Source organism: Geospiza fortis, unplaced genomic scaffold, assembly GCF_000277835.1.
Source record: "Geospiza fortis unplaced genomic scaffold, GeoFor_1.0 scaffold16, whole genome shotgun sequence".
NCBI classification, from domain to species: domain Eukaryota; kingdom Metazoa; phylum Chordata; class Aves; order Passeriformes; family Thraupidae; genus Geospiza; species Geospiza fortis.
In genome coordinates, this window is record NW_005054302.1 from 10168406 (window position 1) to 10191631 (window position 23226).

At 42.0% G+C, this 23226-nt stretch overlaps 1 protein-coding gene across 1 annotated transcript in view; it reads right to left on the reverse strand.

Moving 5' to 3' along the window:
- HEPHL1 (hephaestin like 1) overlaps positions 1–21713 on the reverse strand; it is a 33209-nt gene extending 11496 nt beyond the window's left edge. The window contains exons 1-11 of the mRNA XM_005417735.2: positions 21544–21713; positions 12490–12734; positions 11498–11710; positions 9569–9748; positions 8436–8690; positions 7241–7409; positions 6427–6563; positions 6137–6268; positions 3402–3613; positions 2842–2992; positions 1548–1760 (exon numbers count right to left, since the gene is read on the reverse strand). Of these exons, the coding sequence (XP_005417792.2) occupies positions 1548–1760; positions 2842–2992; positions 3402–3613; positions 6137–6268; positions 6427–6563; positions 7241–7409; positions 8436–8690; positions 9569–9748; positions 11498–11710; positions 12490–12734; positions 21544–21713 (2077 nt within the window). The remainder of the gene's footprint in view (positions 1–1547; positions 1761–2841; positions 2993–3401; positions 3614–6136; positions 6269–6426; positions 6564–7240; positions 7410–8435; positions 8691–9568; positions 9749–11497; positions 11711–12489; positions 12735–21543) is intronic.
- Between the last annotated feature and the right edge of the window lie 1513 nt (positions 21714–23226).

The window sequence follows — 23226 nt, forward strand, 5'->3', positions numbered from 1 at the left end:
AGCAGGAATAAGCTTGCCAGCAAGCCCATGCTGCAGACATGCCCATGAGGAGCACAGGAAGAGGAGGAAGCACTCATTGCAAAACTCAGTAAAGGCATGGAGAAACAAGGGGTATGTTTCAGAGATGCTGGTTCCTTGTCCCTGAGCACAGAGCCACTTTACCAGCCTTCAGTGCAAGGGACTCTCCATGGAGCCCCTGCAGTTTGCCTGGTGTAATCAGGCTGAAGAAGGGCTCTGCAATACAGATACAGACCCACGATACAGGTATGCCTGCTTATAACCATTTATTTATTTGCACAGTTGAGATAAACTGGAACATTCTGACCCTTTGCACTCCCTCCATGAAAGGCGAAGCCACCATGGGCCCTTTTTTTTGGTAGCTGTGGTGGTTAAAGATGGTAGTGATTGTGGGAGCATATTTTGGCATGTTCATGGGCAGATCTTAGTATTTATGCTCTCATTCTCTCCTGCCCATTTACTCAAGCAGAAGCGGACTGTGATGTTGTCTTGTACAGCTCCACCTGCTAGCACTGTGTGAAGCACTTTCACAGCTGGTTTGTATGTGAGTTGGTGATAGAACCAAAATTACAGACATAGCTCTGTCCAGACTACATCTCAGTCCATTTCTTGCACCTCAGAGGCAAAAGTGATGAAAGAGATAAAATAACATGTAATTAAAATAAAATCACATGCATTGATGATTGTAAAGATCTGGTAATTCGTTTAATTTCTGTTATTGCTGGTAGAAGGTTAGCCAAAAATTAATAATCTCTTAGAATAATTGTTTTGGGTGAGATCTACAATGCAGTTTCATAACAGATGGTGGAAATGTTTGGGATTTGTGTTAGAAAAATTTCAGTTGTCTTACAGCATCTGCAACAGAGGTTAACCTGGAACATACACAACTCCAGTGTACATTTCTATCAGGTGCCCTGGCCAGGGATGGCCCTTGGCATAGCTTTGTACAACCCTGATGACTCTGTTTATTTAAACAGAGTTGCATCAATGCAAAGCAAGGTAATGTTGTACTTTATATGATGAATGTTATTTGGTGTCTCCAGCAAACAACTCACACTCTCCTGGTTTGAAGTATGAATCACTGGATTACCTATGAGATTTAAAAGTACCTTTAATGTATAAGCTTCTGAAGAAACTCTTTAAGACTGACTATTACTGAAAAGCTTTTGTTGAAGTCCTAAAATACCTTAAATGATGCTGACTATCCACATGGCAATGAATTTGCTTTTTTAGAAAAGTCTGTTTGGAGAATCATAAAATTCTATGAGCATCCTGTTAGCTATCTCTCTGCCTGCTGCTCTTCCCACACCCAGGTCATTAAAGGCTCTGTTTTTAGGTCCAGACACATATTTGATTTATTCCCCCTCCCAGAAAAGTAACCCAGCCTGAATTCTCATCTATGCCAGGTCCCCAGAGTCTCTCTCCATGTTTTCGGGCTCTTTGTGCAGAGCAGAGCATCTCACTCTCTGTTATTTTGGCTCACTGATATCTGCAAGCACCACACAACCAAAATCAGTTTGTGAACATACCCACACGGTCTGGCTGCATTAGTGCTGTCCCTGATAAATGAGGAAACAAGGCCAGCCCATCCCTTGTAGTCCCTCTCAAGTCGATGGTGTTTCCTTGGAAATGAACCCCGTGCATGTCGTAGTGACTGCCCAGCCCAATGAGGTGCCAGGAGACCTTGTCATTCTTGCACATGGTCAGGCCTGGCAGATTGCCATACAAGTAGCCATTGACAGCTGGAGGAGAAGGAAAAAATTATGGTTAGCAGCAGGTCCACAGAAATGCATCACAGAGCCTCCTACCACCCTCCTGACCAAAGACTCACGACTCAGCAAGTCACTAAAGGGGCATTTTGTGAAGCAAAAATAGGATTGGAGGACACCAAATTAACATCTAAGTGCTATTCCTATAAACTCAGAACTTCTACCTCTTTGGTTTTAGCCTGTAAAGTCTTGTAATAGCTCTCTGCTATTGTGATGTAGCACTCCTCCTCTGAGCTTTTGAGTGTGCCTCCCAGACACCAGCCAAGTACAAATTTGGTACCTCCTTTCAGCCTGGACAATGTATAACCATGTCATTAAGGCTATGGAGAGGGCCATAAAGAGTCTGAGTTACAAGGGTGTTATAAGGCAAAACTCCCTAATCCTCAAATTGTTCTCTGTGATCAATATGTGAAAGATGCTATAAAAGAACAAAACTCCAGTATGAGATCCATCTCATAGAAGAAGAATAAAATAGACATGTCCAGAAAGCCCCAGAGTTCTCTAACAATATATATCTAAAGGTAGGTTATGTGATTTGCTCAAGTCTGTCATCCCAGGGATACCTTGGAGGAGATCCATGCTGAAGTCAGATACTTGCATCCAGAAATGATGCTGTAAAATATTTTTGGCCATTCCCCTAGTCTTTGTGTCTCCTCTTCCAGAGGTGGCCACTGCCCAGCAGGGCAGGTAGATTTTACTGCATGAGTCAGTGCCAAGGCCAGTGGTGAAATTTAAAACACTAGTGAACATTGGCTTCTTCTGCACCTGTCTCTGGCATTGTGCCTTTTTACAGAACTAAGTATTGCATCTAAAATCACTGCCCTGTTCCCTTTTTCCAGATGTATTTGTAGATGGATGCATTCATTGCCATTGTGACTGGAGTTTCAATGTGCACTCCAAGGGCATCAGGAGCTGGCCATAAACTGACTGACAGCTTTCCAGCTCACTCTCCAGTGCAATCCAGAAAGCTATGAATGATGATAAAACCTGCCAACTCATCTTCCTAATATAATTAAATAAAAGATATCATTAACAGGTATTAGATATTTTGTACCATGCATTTTGTTGGATTCCATGAAATCAGCATCATTTTCATCCACTTTTGTTGGGTCTCCAGTAAATGCTTCAATATTCTTGTTCAGATACCAGCTGTCATTCTCATCAAAGATTGAAAAGAGGAGGTAAAATTCTCTGTCTATCCCTTTCTGTAGACAAGGTGGAAGACAAGACATAAAAAAACATTCTATTCAATAAAAATGAATAGGTTTTTAAAACAAAGCTTTCTTTTCCCTGAAGCCACTTTCATACTAAGTCTGCATAGAGACAGGAATTGGCATCTTTTCATCAGCCAGAAGGATGAATAGAGTGTCCTTTTACGGGGTGTGAAAAGAGTTATTATTTGCATGCAAAAGACAGAAAAGCTAGGGAAGAGCCAGGATATTAAGGAATGGTGACTTTGTCTTCTTAACCATCCCCTTAGATCAGCTTTTACCCTGAGGAGTAACATTTATTTAACCTCTGTAAGCGGAGCTGGGAACTGGGCAAACTGCCTGTATGGGAGCCCCCAGCGCACCACCCTGCTCTTAGGGACAAGCAGACATTCCCGCTGGGCACCTGTGTCCCGTCGTGATTCAGGGTGTTCTTCCGGCAGACCAGCAAAGGTCCCACGAGGCCAGAGTTGGTGTCCTTGACAGCATCGGTGGCTGAGTAGTACAGGTAGGTCAGGCACGGGGGGTCACTCTCTGTTGGACCTCCATTTTCAGGCACCCTCCATTTGTACGTGAAGGTTTCACCTGGCTTGACGTGGGCTCCTGGCTTCAGGTAGCCTGGAGAGACAAAGTTGAGATGCACTAAGATTACAGGAAGGCTTTGTCTCCCTGACTACAAGAGTTAGATGGAAGTTGGGCATAGCTACATATTTCTGAGGAGAAGCTCCCCCTTGCCACCACAGCTGGAGCACCATCCCATAGTTTGGGCAGCTGTGCCATGGGAACATCTCACCCAAGGCCCATGCCATGGGGACAACCAAGCCAATTCCCTGCAGAACACGTTCAGCTGCTCCACTCAGACACCTTCCGATGCTACACTGGATTATCTGGATTATATTCAATCAGACAAGACATGCAGAGTTCATCCTGGTGCTTAAATGGATTCCTCTAATGTTTGTAACTTACCTGCCCCATCATGGAATTCATCCATGGCACGGAATTCATCCGTGGCACGGAATTCATCCGTGGCACAAACTCAGACTCTGCTTTTCATTAAGTACCAACAAATCCATTACATCAGTGAGTGGAGCTGGAGCTGTGACTCTTTAGAAATTCAAAACAAATCTGATCCTGTAATTGCTTCTTTTTGAATTTATAGCAATGCACAGGAGCCTTTGTCAGCATCTCCAGAGTGGATGATATTGTTCTTTGTTGGAGGCTACTTTTAAAGGATTTGGGCCATTGTCTGCTGCTATGCAAAGGGTGAGTTTAGATTGTCTTTGACACTTAAGCACCCATTATCTATATTTTCTCAGCACACTCAGTGTCTAGTACTCCAAGAAAATCTTAGAATCTTAGACACAAGTGAAAATAGCAGTATTCCATCTGAGCACAGCTATTTGCTGCAAACTGCAATAGAAAACAGACTATAGATTTTACAGTTTCCAATACTACTGGATTCATCCTGCAACAGTCCTCAATGAGGCAAACATTGACTTGCAGTCAAAAGCCCTCTGAGACTGACAAGTGCCAAATGCAACATGCAAGGGTATTTCCTGAGAGCGCTGAAAAAAAACCCATATACCTGCGGATATCTCTAGATGTAAGTATTTGTATTTACAGTGTTTTCACATGAGTAAGCTGCACTTAGACAATGCACAACCTCTGAAAATTTATTTACCCTCAGCATAATCTTACAGGCTCTGCATGTATACCTACAGGATTTCTGCATGTGTACGCTGTAGATAGATGTAATGGAAATCCATGGCACAAGAGTTAAAAGGAGAGAAGGAGTAGACAGATTATTGATGAATCTGGAGTAAGGTTTCTCTCTAAAGACCCAGAGGTGTGCCAGCTCACCTGGCTGCTGAATTGTCGGTTTTGGGTTGATTTTGCTACACACGGAAGTGTGCGGTGCTGAATGGCACTGCTACCAGGGACTGATAAAGGAAATCACAACAGCTTTGCAAGCAGGAAGCTGCACGTCCATTGGAGAACTATCTCTTACATGAGTGGCATTAGGATCTGTACAGATAACTTCAAGGCTGAACTCAAGCCAGTTGCTTTTTTATGTTTTGCCTCCTGGCAAATTTGTTGAGTTACAAGGTCAGGAACAAGAGACAACAATTTAATACAGCCTTTTGCATTGATCTTATTGTATGATGAGTTTTACATGTTGACCTAATTCTCTCTCAGCAAATTTTCAAAAGAGGGATTATGTCCCATGAGTTTCTTTTGATGAGTTGTAGTGGAAACAAAGCAATGTAGGCAACAAGAAAAGTACGTTCCTTTTCAGGGCTGAAAATGCACTTTTTCAGAGACCACAGCATTATCTCTGTAGATGCTATAAATGGGATTCATCTCACCTTAACTGGGCCAGCTCAAGCTTAGTCCCTAACTCAAACTCTAGACTTCTGTTATTGGTGGAGACAGAATTACATCTCCAGAGGGTCTTCTTGTCACTGACTGTAACAGAGGCCTACCAATTAACATGATATTTAACATTCAATAGTTAAACTTAGATGATAAGACTGCATTCTTGCACAAAATGAGAGGAAGAATTTCATCAACACTCAATTTCAGCATTTATGTATTTATGAGAATTAATAAGGATTATCATTGCCTTGTGATATTTCAGGGAAAGCAGATAAAATCTGCCTTTGAAACTGACTATCCTGACAGTAAAGCAAGGGCAATGGCCAGCCTGGATTAGAGAATTGGGAGTGATGCAGCTGAGAACATGTGGATAGCTATAGCCAAACACTCAGCAGGGCCATCATGCCAGATCCTGAGAGTCATAATTCTGGAGCATGTCCAGAGGAGATCTACTCCTTGAAAGGGAGATTCAATGGAAATATTAGATTATAACTAATAGAAATTGGATTGTGCTTGTGACTTTTGTTCAACACAGGCCTCAGCTAGTTTTAGATATCTTGTCTGGCACATATCCAAGGAGAAGAACCATCACATTTGCAGACTATGGAGTTCCATTGATTGTGACATGAAGGGTAGATGCAAACTAATCAAATAATCCTTTCTCTGACTTATCATGCACAAAAGGGAAAACCTGCAGAGCTCAGCAGCAGATTTTTGGGCTCAAGTATTCTAGAGGTGATGATCCAGCGTGCAGCCAAAACTTACCATCTAAGTAGGGAGCACCTTCTGACAGCTTGCTGAAGCTTACACCATGGGCCATAATGCTGTAGCTTCTTCTGGCTTTGTTGGCAAAAGTAACCAGCACTGTATCTCCCACCTCAGCTTTTATAACAGGGCCTTAAAAAACAGAGTGAGGGAAGGCGTTAGAAGGACTGCTCTCCAGCATATTTCCACCAAAAGAAGAGAGAGCTGCTTGCACTTAATTTCCCTCTCAGTCCAGATGGTTCTACATTCAAACCTGATCTAATGACAGGAAGGGAAAATATTCACTGTACCAAGTATTCCCAGGTGCTTCATGTCCTCTGACCAAGTCTTCTCACTGAACGTTGCGTCAGTATATCCCACATAGTGAACTTTCCAGTACTGCCCTCCTATTCTGTCAGTCCCTTGTGTGAAATATGTTGCCGATTCACTGTGGAATTAGCAAATCAGACTGGTTAAATAATTGAAAGTTCAAGCAGAAACCTTCATTTCAGATAAAATAATTACTCCAGACATAGGAGAAATTACCCCCCCCAAGTTACTAATTTGCATACACTTTTCTAGCACACAAAGAAAGGTATTACTGGTTTGAATTAGCCAACAAATGAGCACTCATAGTACATTAGACTTTTATGTTTAACCCTGATTTACTTAGGAAGACAAGTATATCAACTTACCTTAGGCAAGAACTGTGCACAATGTGTGTCTAATCATTGCTGGCTTTTCTGGGAGACGCTATAATGAAATTTGTCTCCATCAGTAAAATCAGGAGGGGAAATTCTGCCGCTGTGGCACCTCTGAACTGCACTGATTGTAAGTGTGAAAGCTGCCTGAAGAGTCTTGATGAAGGGTCATTAACAGTGTTGAACTTGGCATGCCTCACTTTCCCCATGGATTTAATGGAGTAAGATAAGTTCTTCCAGAAGGCACCTTGAAACATCACAGTTATGCATCCAGCTTCCTGACTAGGCTGTTTAAATCCATTCCTCCCTGCCCCTTTCAATTAAAACTAATGACAGTGCAGGACCTAGCCCATGTGAATCACTGGGGCAGTGGCACACAGACTCCTGAAATTAAAGCACAATGGGAGTTGACAAGAAATCTTACCTGCCAGTGGCGTTCAAACCCTGCCCAGTGAATTTATCATAACCGTCAGGCCCGTAATTCCAGAGCACTTCTTCAGCAGCAATGTAATATCTTCTCTTATGACTGATTGGTGAAGAGTGAGACAGGTTTTTCTGGCAGATCTGGACATCATATAGCGCCTCCATGCCACCTGGGAGAAGAAAGAGTCTGGAGACAGTCCCTGACCACCTGCAGAGTCAGCAATCTCATGGATACAAACGTAAATTCAAAACTCTCTGGGAGCTACATGGATTGGAAGCAATTACTACAGTAAATTTCTATTTCAAAATACATTCTCGGCTTACAACGGGTCAGATACCAAGGCCCTTCCTTTGCAAGGTGGTACACTTTATGCAATAGGTGAAACCCATAGACATCAATGACACTCTTTAGTGGACTTATTTACTCAATTTCTTAATATCCATAATGATGATAGAATGATTTTGGAGGTCAGAGTGCCTCCAGATATCTGCCAAATAGCATCATCTCCCCCTGACTTCCACTGAAATACAGACTGGTTATTTCTGCTGAAGCTATTTGTTGCTTGCCAGAATTGAGTCTGTTTTGCCTGATGCAAAGCCCACTGGAATTAATGTGTAAAAATTCTCCCAACTCGTCTCTGCTGTGATAATTACACATTACCTGCTGCCATGACACCTAGTTTATGATATACACTTTTGGGGTCTTGCGCCGCACAAATATCACAACATCACCATCAAATCCCTTCACATAATGCTTTCTGAAAACACTGCCAAGTTTTGCCTGATTTCCATAAAGCAAAAAGCTATTAAGTGTTCAGCTGGCATGATTTTTTTTTAACATGAAAGTACTTATCTACAACAAAAAAACTGTATTGAAAAATTGGTGTTGAAAACTCCTCTCATTGCTCATCAAAATCTTTGGTTTACCTAGGAATTGTGGGGATAGTACTTAGTCTAGCAAGTCTTCCTCACATGAGTTACATGGCCAAGTCATTCATACTAGCTGAAGATTTGGCCCAACACATATCATTTCTGGTGACTAAACTCATGATCATGATGTTTATCTGGTGAAACAGTTGCAGATTGCTCCAAAGTTACACAAAAAAAGCTCCAAATCCTGCTCCCCTTGGAAACATCTCCCAGTTTTCTCTTCCAAACAAAGCAGAGGCTGATGAGGGAGGTCTATGGCAGCATACCTCGTAGATGTTCATTGACCTGGCAGGTTATCAGCCACCTCCCGGGGCTGCCAGGGATCATCTCCGCTGTGATGAATGTCGCTGGGAAGAGACCGACCACGTCTGCCCTCTGGTCTCTGCTGGTGAACGTGTGCCCATAGAAGTAAGCAGCATGGATGTCTATCTCGGCCCCCATGCCAAACAAGTGCCAGGACATAGAAGTGTCAGCACACATCTCCAAGCCGGGGAGATTGCCATATATATAACCGTTAATTGCTAAAAATAAAAGCACGAGACTTTATGAGAGGTGAAAGAAAGGCGACTCTGGTCCCATTTCTAAGGAGTAGCATTTTGAACATGTGTCTTACTGCTCTGTATGATCAAATGTCCCAAATTCTCTGTCTGTGTCTGTGAAAAACATCCTAGGTAATATCAAGATGTTGCAAAGGCCAAGTCATCACCAAAAAGGCCTGATAATGAAATTAACTTGTTCTGCAGCTATTTAGCATGGCTTAAATCTATTTCCTTTTGTCCTACATCATAAATATACCATTATATGCCAGGCACAAGCAATTTAGATTTGAAAATTTTATCAGCCAAATCAGTGAAGTCAGCTCTGTCTTCCTTAGCTTCTACATCTGATAATATATCAGGACTCTAGGAGAATGAGACTCATATTTTGCAAAATGTTTTATTTCCTAGGCTCCCTGGAACAAACAAAATATACAGAAATATCTGGAATCAACTTCTTATCCCAAATGTCCAAATAACACAAAGTACCATTGGCCAGTATATCTCTGAAGGGCAGGAGTGGTTATACCAGCCAGCCCACCATCCACAAGCCTTTTGAGAATTCTTTCAATACACACACCTCAAATTGCCCTGCAACTTTCTTTGCTCTTTTCACAGCTGGACAAAAATCTGTTGCCTAAGATAAAATGTTAAACAAATGTCAGAGCTGGGCATGAAAGCCAAATCTCCTTTCTGCAAGTGTCATTCTGTTTTTAGGGAGAGGTTGTTATCAATACAGTACTTCAACATTCTGACCCATTCCTTGCTGACACAGGTAAAGGACAGACATCACAGGGTCCTATTGAATTGAAAAGAGCCTGGTCACTGCTGTAGGTCACCATTTATTCAAAAGTCCTTCTCACCATGCATTCGGTTGCTGGTCTGGAAACCTTCATCCTCTTTGTTAACTGTGTCTGGTTCTAAGCAGAAGGTGTTTATATTCTCATCGAGGTACCAGCTGAAGTTTTCATCTACAATGCTAAACATCAGGGCAAAAGCATTAGCAGCACCAGTCCCTTCTATTGTGGTCTCATCTGCAGTTCCTAAATTGCAAACGAAAAGGAAAGTGATAAAAAAAGCCTGGGACAGGATTGAATTTAAAAATGACAATAACCTTGGTGCACTCAAGGAAATACCATTCTTTGCCCACAGTCTGCAGGATAGGATGAATTTCACCTAATTTTGGTCTTCTAAGGCATTTTGACCCCCCTCCAACAGACTTTGAACAGATGAGTGCCTCCAGAAGGCAAAGCTAAGCTAAGTCAAGGTGATATTTCAGTATCTCTTTGGTCTGACATGAGCACAAGCACCTGCCAATATCTGTTGTCCCATTTCCCCACTCTTTGGCCCACTGCACCCAGCCCTGTCCCTTCGTCAGTGTTATTTAGCATCTGTGTTCCTGCACAGTGAGCCAGGTCATGAGCTGGATCTATCCAGAAACCAATGACTCATGGGTTTTTTGACAAGGAGTGATGAGTGGTAGCCTGCACTGAAGTGAATTTCTGTTGCACTGAAGTGAATTCTCAGCCATACCCCCAGAGTGGCCCTCTAAATGTGGCTCACTCTCCCGAGACTGACAAGGAATCAACAAGAGTTATCTAGGACTAGGTACTTAAATTTAAAAAGGCTGAAGACAGTATGAACAGAATTTATTCCAGCTAAGTTCATTATCTTTATCCCCATATTTATTTGGGGGGCAACCTGAGACCATAGGACTGGTGATACTGAGTAGTCTGTTATTATCCACTGGCAGGCGTAGACTTCATTCCAATCAGTCTATCTATGATCCCTTTCCTCTGCCTTCTCTGGGAGAAAGCTCAGAGTCTTGCTCTCAGTCCTGTGTCTACCACTACCAGCTGGAGGACTACATCATGTAGATATCCTCCTTCATAAATTCAAAGGCCAGATAATCTGGCCTTTCAGGCTAGGATTGTTTGGAACATGCTGTCTCCTAGCTTCATGTGTTATCTTGTAGTTATCAGCTCAGTGTCACCTATTCAGTTCTGTGGATTTCAAAGGCTCTCAAGAAGAATGTAAATCTGAGACATTTTAATCACGTGAATTAAGCTGGAAACCAGGCTTGTCTTTTCCACATTAAAGTCTTTCTCTTCTTCATATACAGAACCTACTTCACTTAGAAGTACCGCATATGAAATCAGGGCTGATTTTGTACTCTGGGAGTAGCTGAAAAGAGGTGGCAGAATTACATGTGCCCAGGGGAAGAAGTGGCAATGACTCGGCTGATGAAGAGAGGAGGGCTGGTTCATGATGGCTCCAGCACAACGTTAGCAGGCTATAAAATACACAGGACAGGCTGTTCCATGCACATCCCCATAAGGTTGTGAGATATAACTTGTAAACAAAAATAAATACATATTCTCTATGTGGAAAAAGTTACAAATATTGTACTTTCAAATATGTAAATGCTAATGCCAATTTCACCACCCAGCTCTAATTTGATTTCCTGAGCAGTAAATCCTGGAACTTCCCCAGCATGGGAATACTTATTTCTGGTCTCGGCCACGATGGGATGGTCACAGAGCATGTTGCAGTCCCTCCACCAGCCGAGGCAAATCTATCTGAAGCCAAAGGGGAGCAGGAAGGGGGTGTCCCAGAGCTACAATACCTACCCTGGGATGCTCCTGGAATGGCCCATCTATTCCTTGCCCCTTTTTATGGGCTATGTAGGGATAGACTCTAGACCATCATGTTTAAACCTGTAAGCAAAAATGACTGTTAAGATGCCAAGCTTGGCAGAGTGGCTTGCTCTATCAGTGTTTCTAGCTCAGTACCTTTTTTACACACCAGCAGAGGCCCAATTAAACCAGATGCAATATCTCTTGGTGTGTCAATGTGAGAATGGTAAATCCAAGTCAAGCAGTTTGAGTCTGCCAAAGTTGGGGAATAATCTTTCCTTACTGGCCATGTGTATGTGTAATTTCCACCGGGCACAACAAAGTCATCCTCTTTGCTTTTACCGCCAGTTCCATCAGGGTAAAGTGCTCCTAATACATAGAAAGGAAAAAGAAATACTTTAGCCATCCCCTAGTTGCTTTTGTTAAATAACTGTGTAATTTATTCTATTTTAACTTGTATTTATCAAATAATAGCAGCATTCACAAATACAGAATCATTGAGAAATTTTGAAAAAACTCAGAATTTCTGTCAATCTCACCACAAATATATTGGGAGTTAAAATCCATTTTTATTGGTAGATAAGCCTTTAAAAATGCATAAACAGGCTCCATTTCTTCCTAGTCTCTTCACTCTTATCAGTCATCTAAAATTTTGTCATCTAATAGTGTGTATTTTTTCACAGGAAACAGATGACAATACTGACCATAGGCACATCCGCACAATCCTCTAACAAAAATACATGTGCATAGGTCTGGGATTCTGAAAATTAGATCATGTCTGTTATAGGCTAAAAGAGAGGAAAACATTTAGTTGCAGGAACTCCATCTATTCAAATACACTAGAGGCAGAAGGAAGGAGGGAGGATGTTTTGGTGAGTTATGATTCAGAAAATAATTCAGGCAAAAAGACCCATCCAACCTGTTTCAGTACTGGGTTTATCCCAGGTGTCGAAAGTTTGTGGCAAAAAGTTTTGAGATGCAGCTGTTCCTGGTTGTAGTCATCAGCTGCAATTACTGATGAGCTTATGAGAAGTTGATCTAAAGTCCTCTGATGTCAATGTCAATAACAATAAATACTGGGACAGACTTGTAGCCATGATATGAGTTACTCCAGGGAAAAAGAGAGGAAAAGGCAAGCCAGATTTTACCTTCAGAGTCCTTGTCATAGAAGACCCCATGTGGATGCACAGAGTATGGGCGGGAAGCAAAGTTTTTCAGATGGATGATAAAGACATCCTCTTCTTCTGCCTTCAGGACTGGGCCAAGGAACCCCAGCCATGCTGCTTTGGGGATCTCCTGGGAGTAAGTGTCATCGGTGAATTGCCTAAAAATGGCCTTTTTGTACACACGTCCTATCCGGTTGGCTCCTCTTGTTGCATACACGCTTGCAAACCTGGTGTCGGGAAGGGAAAATTTGAGAGACAGTAAACCTATCTTAAGAACTGATCAAATAACTGGTGCTTGCAGTGCAGACAAATAGTTCCCTGGGACACACCTCATGGCTGGTGGAATTGAATAAAAGCTCAGGAGTACAGCAGGGCCCCAAGCCCCTTTGTGTACAGTAACAACCATCCTGCTTTCAGGTCCGGTCATTAGCACAGTTGCTCCAAGCCTTCATTGAGGACCAGCCACTCAAGCCTCAAGCTGCTCAATTTCAACAGCTTCTCCCTCTTTTGAAGGTTTGAAACCTCACCTCTGAAAGCCTTTTCAGAAGGAAAATAAAGCCAAATTAAGATTTTTCAAAAGCCAATAAGAGAGATTCTAATCAACCAGTTCAGCTCCCTGGAAGAGTAGCATTAAATGTGTTTTGCATGAAATGTATAACTTCCACATTCCAGAGTCTGTGTTTATAGCAACTTCAAGTGATGGAAAACCCACCATATGGTCAGTGGTTAACATATTATAACTTTTAAATACCTGCTCCCTTCGAAGCCTAAATTGCATTTGCAGTCTAATATCATCCAGCTCCACACTCCAACCAGTGGTTCCAGTCAAGTTCTCTCTCAGATCAAACGAGCCACATACCATCAGAAACTTATTTTTTATGCAGACACTTGCATAAGTTTTAATTAATTGACTAAATTGCCTCCTACCCTTCTTCTGGACAAACCAAGCACACTGACTCTTTATGCCACAAATCTTACACAAAGCTCTCTTTTGAAAGCAAATATTTCTCTATCTCTGTTGAAATATGAACAAAAGAACTCACACAATAGGCAAGTAATATTCCAGCTAGGGTCAGAGATGTTCCTAGTCAATATTTCTTACATAACTGGGAATTAATTTTGCCCTTTTAACTATAACATCATGCTGATGACCCAGTTCATCCTATCTGTGATGATATAAAATCAATTTTTAAATTTTCTCCATGTTACAGCTGGTAAATATCATATACAATCTTCATCCCTAATTATAACACTCAATGAAGGCAGAAGTTAAACCCTTTGCTACACAGCAAGCAGGGGATTGAATGACTGGTTTCACCATAATTGACCATGAGCTTTTTCATCCCCTGAAGATTGATTGAACTTTCATGCTTCCTAAAAAACTCATCAAAAAGTCAAACTAAATTTTCCTGAAATATCACTGGCAGAAATAAAGCAATTTCATATTTATTGTGAGACTTTGGCTGGTCAGTTCACTTGCTTCACAAATTTTGTTTAGATTCTTCTAAGAAGTGCAAGCAACCAAAGTGGAGGATGTCACATAAGTTGAAAGGCATTATTTGCTTTAAGTTCTTCACCACAACATCCACTTCTCCCTCTACCCAAACCTTTCTATGATTCTGTGATTTCTATGACACCATAATGCACAACATCCCCAACTTGTGGTCATTACACCTCCATGATGACTGTCTAAAACAGACCCCTGAAGTGATCCAGATATAAAAGCCTCCAAAAAGTACACTTTTTCATTTGAAATGTGCACTTTATAAGAAGCCACAAGTTTTGGCAGCAGTTAAAACATTGCCAATGTTGCTGAGGCAGAAACAGTGGGGTAGGATGAGGGGGAAGGGACAGAACCTTCTCATTCTGCTTCTTCACAGAATAATGTATGCCGGATAAATACACCCCAAAAACAGGGTTAAGGAATGAGTTGCCAGGAAATTTGAATTTTCAGTGAATTAGCAGGTCTGTAGTGTGTGGACATAGCAAGACCTGGCAAGTCACACCACATTCACCAAGGAGAAGATACCTTCTATTGCCTGGGGGAAGAGCTGCTACCAGAGTGTTTACCACAGAGTAGGAGGTGGTGTCAGTAGGAGTGCAGTGTAAATGCACATGCTTCCTTACCTCATGGCAATGTATTCACATGGCTATGTCTTAATTCGAATTATGAATTGATTTTTTAAATTGTTTGTAAGAAATTTTCTCTAGAAAAATATCAAATCCATTTTTTCAGAAAGTCCCTATTTTCAGGAGATATTTTTCATCAGTTTTTTTTTCCAGTTTCACCAGCCATCAAATATTTTGGTGCAGTGGCACCATGCTTTCATCATGATGACAGTGTCTTTATGTCCAGACAACACTGCACACTCTCTCATAATACCCCTGAGATACACTGTGTCTTCTGAAGAAGGAGAATTATACCCCAGAAAAATGCACTTCTTAGGCTTTGTTAAATGCTTCCCATGAGCCTAGCCCCTTTTAATGCATAGCATGTGATCCCAAAATCCAGTTAGTGATCAAAGTTCAAGAAATTACTGTGAGAAAACCCTCTAGGCTTAGGCACTGAGAAAGTCTCAGTGCCTAAAGCTATGCTATAATATCTGGATCTGTGCTTGCCTCCTATTTAAAGCCATCTAGAAGTCAGGAAAAGTCTTTTAGTGGCAGCTTTCTGAAAGGAGGACTTTTCAAATGGATGCAGTTGGTATCAGCAGCAGCCAGTCACAGTGTAGGTGATACTCTGTGCATACAGAGACGTATTTTCAGCACATCCTTTCAGTTGCCCTCAGCACCTGAAAACAGAGCACTCAGGTTGTTCTAAGTCCCATTCTAGGTGCCCAGGCTCTCCCATTTCATCCAGGAGGATTTTGGAGGCCCGTCTAAGCCTTCCCAAGTAGCTCCATGCCTCTTTACAAGTGTTGCTGCGCTTCACATTTCAGTGCTTAAAGTCCTTTTAAAGAAGGAATATCCATACAGGACTGAATGCCAAAATGCTTCCTATCTGTTGTTCCTCTTTTGTCACAAGATGACAAAGCTTCTCCCTGCCTCTTCATATTCTCCTGATAATGGGACCCTGGAAAATGCTACAGATAGATTCTGAAAATGTTAGGCTTTGTGTTTTCTCAGATCAGTGCATTCACATAAGCAGTATGATAAATGATATAATTGTTAGATGTGATGATTGTTTAGTAATTAAATATAATTATTATATAATCATAGGAAGAATCATGAGAAACTACGCTGGGAACTTAAGAGAGCTATGTTTAGCTGAAATCTATGTATATAATAGAACAATATAAGTTTAATAATTAACATGGAAGTTATATAACTATAGAATATAAAAACCCGTTCCTCTCGAATGTACGGGCGAAATCAGATTTGAGGTGAAAACACCCATGATTTCCAGAGCTCTTAATAAAGCACCTACATATAATTGCCTGTGTGATTATATGTTTCCGAACACTAACACTCCTGCTCACTTCAAACTGCTTCATCCTCCTGGTGGCTTTGTGATGGTGCTGTCTGAACCTCTTCCATCTTTCTGATCTGCAGATGTAAGAGCTGCTGCTCTAAATTTTAACTATTTCCCTCCAACTCAGTTGTCAGCCTGTACTTCATGTGCATAAAGTCATGATGTTCAGACAGCCTTTCTTTCTACAGTAAAGGGGAATATTCCATCCTCTGAGGCAGTACCCATGCAAAATTCCTAAATTCCTTTTTATCTCCTGCAGTCAGACCCGTCTTGAGTTTACACATAGAGATAAGCAGGTTTGCAAATCGGCATAAAAAGTCTTGGTCCGACTGAGAAAGACATGCAAATCCTCCCTTCATTTCTCTGTGTGATTTCATTTTGGTGCTTGACCTGTCCCAGCACTTCCAAAGCTCCAAGAAAAGTTGGAAACACATCTGAGTGGAACAGTGAATTATTAACAGGGAATAAACTCTAGCTCTTCAAACAAGTGTAAGCATAATTATAGACATCCAGTTCCCTGCAATGACAAGCAATACGACTCTTCCACAGAGAGAAAGAGTAAAACAAGAGTGTCACGTAGATTCTACTTTAGATCAAGACTAGACATGCAGACAATCTGCCATTTCCAGGCAGATCCATGTGTGAGGTGCAACTTCTACACCCATTTCTTTTATCACACAGAAGACATGTTTTTCCATCATTTTAACTGTGTTTGTGTTACCTTTGATCAGAAGGCTACAACCTAACAGAGGTTATGTTTTCCAAGAGGTGCTTACATGAGCACGGTGTTACAGCGAGCAGTGAGAAATGGGAGGACACCTTGTGTGCGGCCAAGCAAACAGCTCTTTAGCAGCCTGGAGACAGATCTTTGCAGATACAATTTCAAAGCCCCCTGAGTTTGTTTGCTGCTGTAACCACTACTGAGTGCCAAAAAACAGCACTCAGGATAACTACGAGGTGTGGAGTCCCAAATTTTCTCCTGTGGTGAACATTCCCAATAGCTACTGTACACTCCTGGGTGCAAATGCACGCAAATGGAAAATTTCTTTTTATTGTTGTTGTTCCATTAAAGTCCCATAGATTTTACACTCATAACCATCATTATGGTTTAAACAACAATGTTTATAGGTTTATTCCCTAAAATCTGTAGGTGGTGAAACCTTCTTTACTCTCTATCCTCTTTACATACTCTGGGTTTGGGTTTATAACCATTTTATTTTGTCAAAGTTCTTGATTTTTCCTGTGGCTGAAGTAAACCAGGACGGTGCCAGGACAGGGCTTCAGACTACCACAATTGTTTTAACCCCTGGGTCATGTAATCTGTTCAAGGTAACCCTCCAAGAAACCATGACTCCCATGCCCAGGCCAGGGCGATGTCTGTCCTTGAGGGATAGCCAGGGAAGGGGGACAAGTGGTGCCAACTCACCTTTCTAAATGGCGCCCTGACCACAAAGCGTTGAACAACAAAGTTGGGTGTCCTCAAAAAACAGAGACACAAAGCCCTCAAAGGATGTTTTAAGGCTTTTTCTGACCCACATGAGCCACAGAGGTCAATAAAATCCATGAAATCTTAGATGAGGCTCTCTGGTGTCACTGGTGTGGTATGATGGCTTCCCTCCTACAATAAACTTGCCCCTGAAGACAGTAACAAAGCTCCTCTCAGGCTTCATTAGAGCCAGGATTTCCCCTCAAATGCCCTTTTGATGTTGACCCTTCCCACAATGATCATCTCTGCTGTTGCAATTGGGTTATTTGGCCTCATAATGACTCAGCCATTAGTGTAGCATCTGTGACGACAGTTTCACCATCATTTCTCTGGGTGGGATCTCCTCACAGGCAAATTGCACAAACTGTGTTTGATGCTGTGCTAACAAAAAACACCCATTAGTGTTGGTGGGTGCAAGATAAATATATGTAGGATTGGTGGCCTAAAGAGAAGGGAAGAGCTGCTCCATCAGGCAACACTCACATCTACCATCAGCAGAGCAAGACTTAAGCGTCCATCATATAAACTCGTATCAAGGTAAATTCAAGGGATTATCAACTGAACTTTAATCCTGAGGGCTGAGCTACGGTGGGGAAAGAATAATGGTGGATGTCAAACCACAACACTTATTTTCCTCTTGGAAGGCCATTTTCCATGTGACCATTAAAGAAAGCAGAAAACATCCAGGCTCACCCTGCTGCAGCAGCAATGCCCATGTCCTAACTCACAAAATCCCATTGGGATCTGCAGCACATCCAGCAGCACTGACAGCACTTGCACCCTGTGTGTCTAGTCCAGCATGGTTTAATGATGTCAGCTCTTCCAGCAGTTATGTTAGGTGGGAAGGGACGCTGACCACCTTCACAGCTCACCTATGCCCAGTGGCCATAATCTGGACCTGTGATTTCCAAAGGCCTGTGTGCTCCAGAAAATGTAACTTTAATTTCTGAAGGGAGAACAGAGAGTGAAATGTCTTGGTTTTACTCACAACACACCAAATTATGAGAGTTAGTAGAACAGCTTGAGGCCTCAAGCTTAGACAAGACAAAGGGAAGAGGTGAACAGCCTCATTAGTCTTTTTGCTTTACAATTACTGATGTCCAGCAAGATACTTAGTATGTGCAAGCAGCAGGCTGGCTCTGGAGCCCTGCAGTAAGACAAGGCATAATAAAAATTATCATCCAAGCAGAATAATTCTGCTAAGACAGGGCTCATTTGGGCTAATCAGCTCTGACGAGAGGCAGTCTTTTCAGCTCACACCCATCAGGCAGGTTCTGATGCAGCACTAGGACTCCTGGCTCTAGAGGCAGCTCGCTCAGCGCCAGCACAGCAGGAACTGAGCAGCATAGCTGTGTCTGGTGCCAGAATCTGGTTTCTAGCTCCGTGCTTCAGCTACCAAAGCCCCCTTTATCTTCTTTACTACTAAAAACTAAAGGTTGAGGAAGATGTTATTTACTTTGGCAAGCAACATTGAAAATCATCTCTTAAATGTTGCTATCTGATCCAGGTAATGTAACACTTTCCATTGCACACTTGCTAATTCAGGATTTTCATTAAGTACTGAGGAATAAGTGGTTTTAATTATATCTCTCTAGGCTAGCTGGAATCAAAGGGAACATTCCTTTTTGTGTATGCACCAATTCTTTTAAAGGTGATAATCAGCTTGTCTGCCACCTCTTTATCTTCACTTTGCTCTCAATAAAACTGGGATAGTGCCCCATCAGATGTGTGCTGTGAGGATGCTTCACAAGGTGAGAAGTGCTTGGCTCATCGAGCCTGAGTGATGCTGCTTGCAGAACAGAGGTGGCTCGAAAGGCATTCCTATCCCTACCTGGAAACTGATCCTTAAACTTTGCTAATGGAACTACTTTTTTTGTAATATCCGTAGGAACCAATTAATAAGCTGAAAAGTAGCCCATTATTATACTTTTTAAAATTTGCATTAGAGGTTATCCCAAAGAGCTGAATAGTCAAAATAGCTATTTCTGGTTCACTATTTAACCCCCGTGCCTATGCAGACACTATTATTCCAGAATACAGCACTTTATACTGGCTCAATTCAATTGGATTTAAAAGTGGAGTAAAATAACAAAAATCACTTAATTATTTTGCATGTAGGGAGTTTGTGGCAAACATCTCCCCAGCTTTGAATGTGCAGTCTAGATCAAAATCCTCTGTGGGTAAACCTTTTGTAATTAGCATTCCGTAATTACTACATTGCCATGATGACTGAAGACACAAAGTATCTTCCGTCCCTGTGTTGCCATTTAGTAAAAAAAAAAATGCATTTATGTCACAAACTTAAAAGTAAATGTGCCTCTTGATGTTCAGGGAGCACAAAGTGCACACAGCCTCAAAAGTACAATTTGCAGAATAGATTCCAATCTCTCTGTGGTATCTCTCTATTGAATATCTCTCCATTGAAGTGGATTTATAAGTAGCTGCTCTCCAGTTAATGCTGAACTACTCTGTAGTGACAGATATCTAGTTTATTGAGTGGAGAAAATTATCCTCTGCTACAAAAGTAAGGAAAGTGAGAAATTCAGGCATTTAATACAAATTAAGAACAATTTTACCAGTAAAGCTTGTTTTCATGGTCTGGGAACAAACTATTCACCTTAATTCTACCTATAAATGTAATAGCTATTGACTTGGATGCCATCTGGGACCTCTAGCTATTAAAAGCTTAAGCATAAATTTGTGTTGAAAAATAAAACTCTTTCTCATCTTCTTCTTGTGACAAAATAGTTTCTTTTATGAAATTCATCTGAGAGTGATTCTGAAATTACTTACCACAAGAGACATGTGCAAACTTGCTTGGGATTTCCTGAAAAGTCAGAGGGTACATTTCCATTTCTAGCTTCTGGGAGGCAGCATCTAGATCCCAGTGAGCCTCCAAACCTGGTACAGAGACCAGGACCTCCTCACTTCCTCACAGCTCCCACTCCAATCCCAAACCCAGACACTGAGGAGGGATCCCCAAAATACCTCTAGTGTGTCAAAAATATCAATGAAATGTTAAAAATATTCCCACACATTTGAATCCCATGATGTAAGAAGCAATGGTTCTCAATAAAAAGAGAGTCGATTCAGATGTAAGAAAAAGGTTTTTAACAAAGAAGGTGGTAAAACACCAGCACACGTTGCCCAGAGCGGTGGTGGATGCCCCATCCTTGGAAGCATTCAAACTCAGCTTGGATGTGCCTCTGTGCAACCTGACCTAGTTGAAGATGACCCTGACCATGGCAGGAGAGGTGAACGAGAGGACCTTTAAAGGTCCCTTCCAAACCAAATCATTCTTTAGAGAAGCACCAGGCATCAGAGCCATCTCCATGGAACATCCAGGCCAGCTCTCCCGCTCTGGGAGGAGCACAGCCCCAGCCGTGTGGGCATGAGAACAGACACCTGTTTCACTGGCCAAGGCAGGACCCATCACAGCGCTCACCTGTGCTCCCCAGTTTCAGAGATCACCAGGAATTCTGTCTGACCATTCACTGTTGTGTATCTAAGCACTTATCTATGCACATTTCCAAAAGGGAAGTCCCCACAGTTGTAGAGATTGCCTGGATATAGGGACTTGTATCCCATTCGTAGGTACTATACACATCTGAATTTCATGATATCTTACCAAGTTTCCCAAATTTTATCAGGGGAAATACTTAAATTACATAATATGCCAGTAAACAGCGTTTTGTGTTTTACTGCAAAGACTATGCTTGGTTAAAGCAAAGTCGCAGTTTGCTTTTTGATACCAAGTCCCAGGGATACCTGTATCTCTATGAAATACAGGTAGGGGATTTTTGCCCATACCCGATGTTTTTTTGGACAAATATCAGCTCATTAAAATCCTCTTCAAATACACGCTAACTACCCCCTTGCTTAATTAACCACAATGGAAGAGAAATCAATCAAAGTCTACTCTTGCCTGGGAACTGAATTCGCACCTATGACAACATCATCAGAACAAAAACAAGGAAAAGGCCATCTTAAGACATTTGCCACAAAATGACCACATGAACCAATTTTGTTTTGGAGATGTTGGTACAACTCCAGCTTACCCAAGCCCCCAGTCACTTACTTGTCCTCTAAGAGGCTTTGCCCTGTGATCAGATTTTTCCCAGATGGTGCATAATCCCAGTTCTCTTCCACAATCCCGAGGTAGTAAGTTCTGGTCTTTGCTTCCACCAGCGCGCAGAGCCAGAGGAAGCTGAGGGCGCAGAGGCGGCCCCCGCGCTGCGCGGGAGGCATCTGTGGTGCTGACTGCGAGGCTGGCACCGGCAGGCAGCTGCAGGGTGCAGCACAGCCAGCTCACCCCTCCCTCCCTCCCAGCTCCCAACAAGTTATAAATAAGGAAGGGACAGAGCAAAGCTCCTCCTTTCCAGCAGGTTAGGACTGGGATAGGTAGAGAGCCAGGCTATGTAGAGCAGGGAGAAGGTTGCTGTCATGGCAGGACCTTTGCCAATCCTTTGGTTAGTGAGTAAATTACTCACTTACCTGTCCAGGCTAGAGCCAGTTGGTGGTTTTTAGAATTCTGCTTGCTTTTCAGTCCTCCTTTTTCCAGACTAGGTGATATGGCATACTAGGGCAGAGGAGGGGTTAGTGGTTTTGACATCCTTGTAAAAACCCTGTTTAAAAAAATTTATTTTAACTTCTTGATCATGTCTGAGATTTCTAAAAATAGCATCTTGTTGTCTTCATTGGTTTTTTGAGATGACATAACACTAAGGTATAATCCAGCATTATCAGAGAGAGCAAAAGAATTGGTCAGTACCTCTCATCATTTTCTAATCTATTTATTAAGATTGCAATAGATTTGAATATATTCTGTTTTAGAGTGCCCAAAATGAGGTACCTTTTTACAAGCATCCCTGGAAATTAGAGCCCTTATAAAAGTCTTTCCGTTTGGACACCTAAGAATTGAGGCGCACAAAGATCACTCTTTTATTAACCTTGGCAATTAACATGCCCACGTAGCTCTCTAGAAAATCACTCCCTTGCGTAAAGGGATATCTGTGTTGCCATCTTGGCAAAGCACAGTGTAAATGTATACTTGATAGGATAGGATAGGATAGAATATTTTAAACCACTTAGGAATCATCCCAAAAAATATCATCTAGGTGACAAGACATTTTGCAAAATCATACTGCTCTGTTCCTAATTTTTAAGTGACTACAGGTATAAAAAATGTTGCAGTTCTGGAATAGAGTTCTTGAGACTCATTGCAAGCTTTAACAATTGTGAAATTCCCCTTTCAGGTCCAGAACCATCTGACCTCCTCCTGTGGAAGGTAATGGTTATCCACGACTAGGGCTGCAGGAGGTTTCACAAACAGATTTGGAAGTCACAGGTTTAATGCTGTCCATCAGGATGTAGCTCAGTGATGTGAACGATGTTTTATGTGGCAGTTGTGTGAGGTTCACCCTCTGGCATGTGGCAGTGATGGCTACATCAATGGTCAGCTGTGCTGAGCTTCCCTCTCGTCACTGGTGCGCAGGTGTCTCTGAAGTCACAGAGAGCAACTCAAAAAACCAGGTGCTGTTCACAGCAGCCCAGCTCCAGCCACCTGGACCTTGATAGGTCTCATCTAAATCAAGAGACAAGGCACACAGACACACGCAGTATCATGCTGAAGGAGTTTTTGGTGGTTTTAGGCTATGCTTTCCATTTCTTTAGCTATGAGGACTGAAAGCCCAGCATATGTGGGTTAAGGATACAGTCAGACAAACTGCAAATGGTCAGCTTGACACAGTGTCCTGGGTTG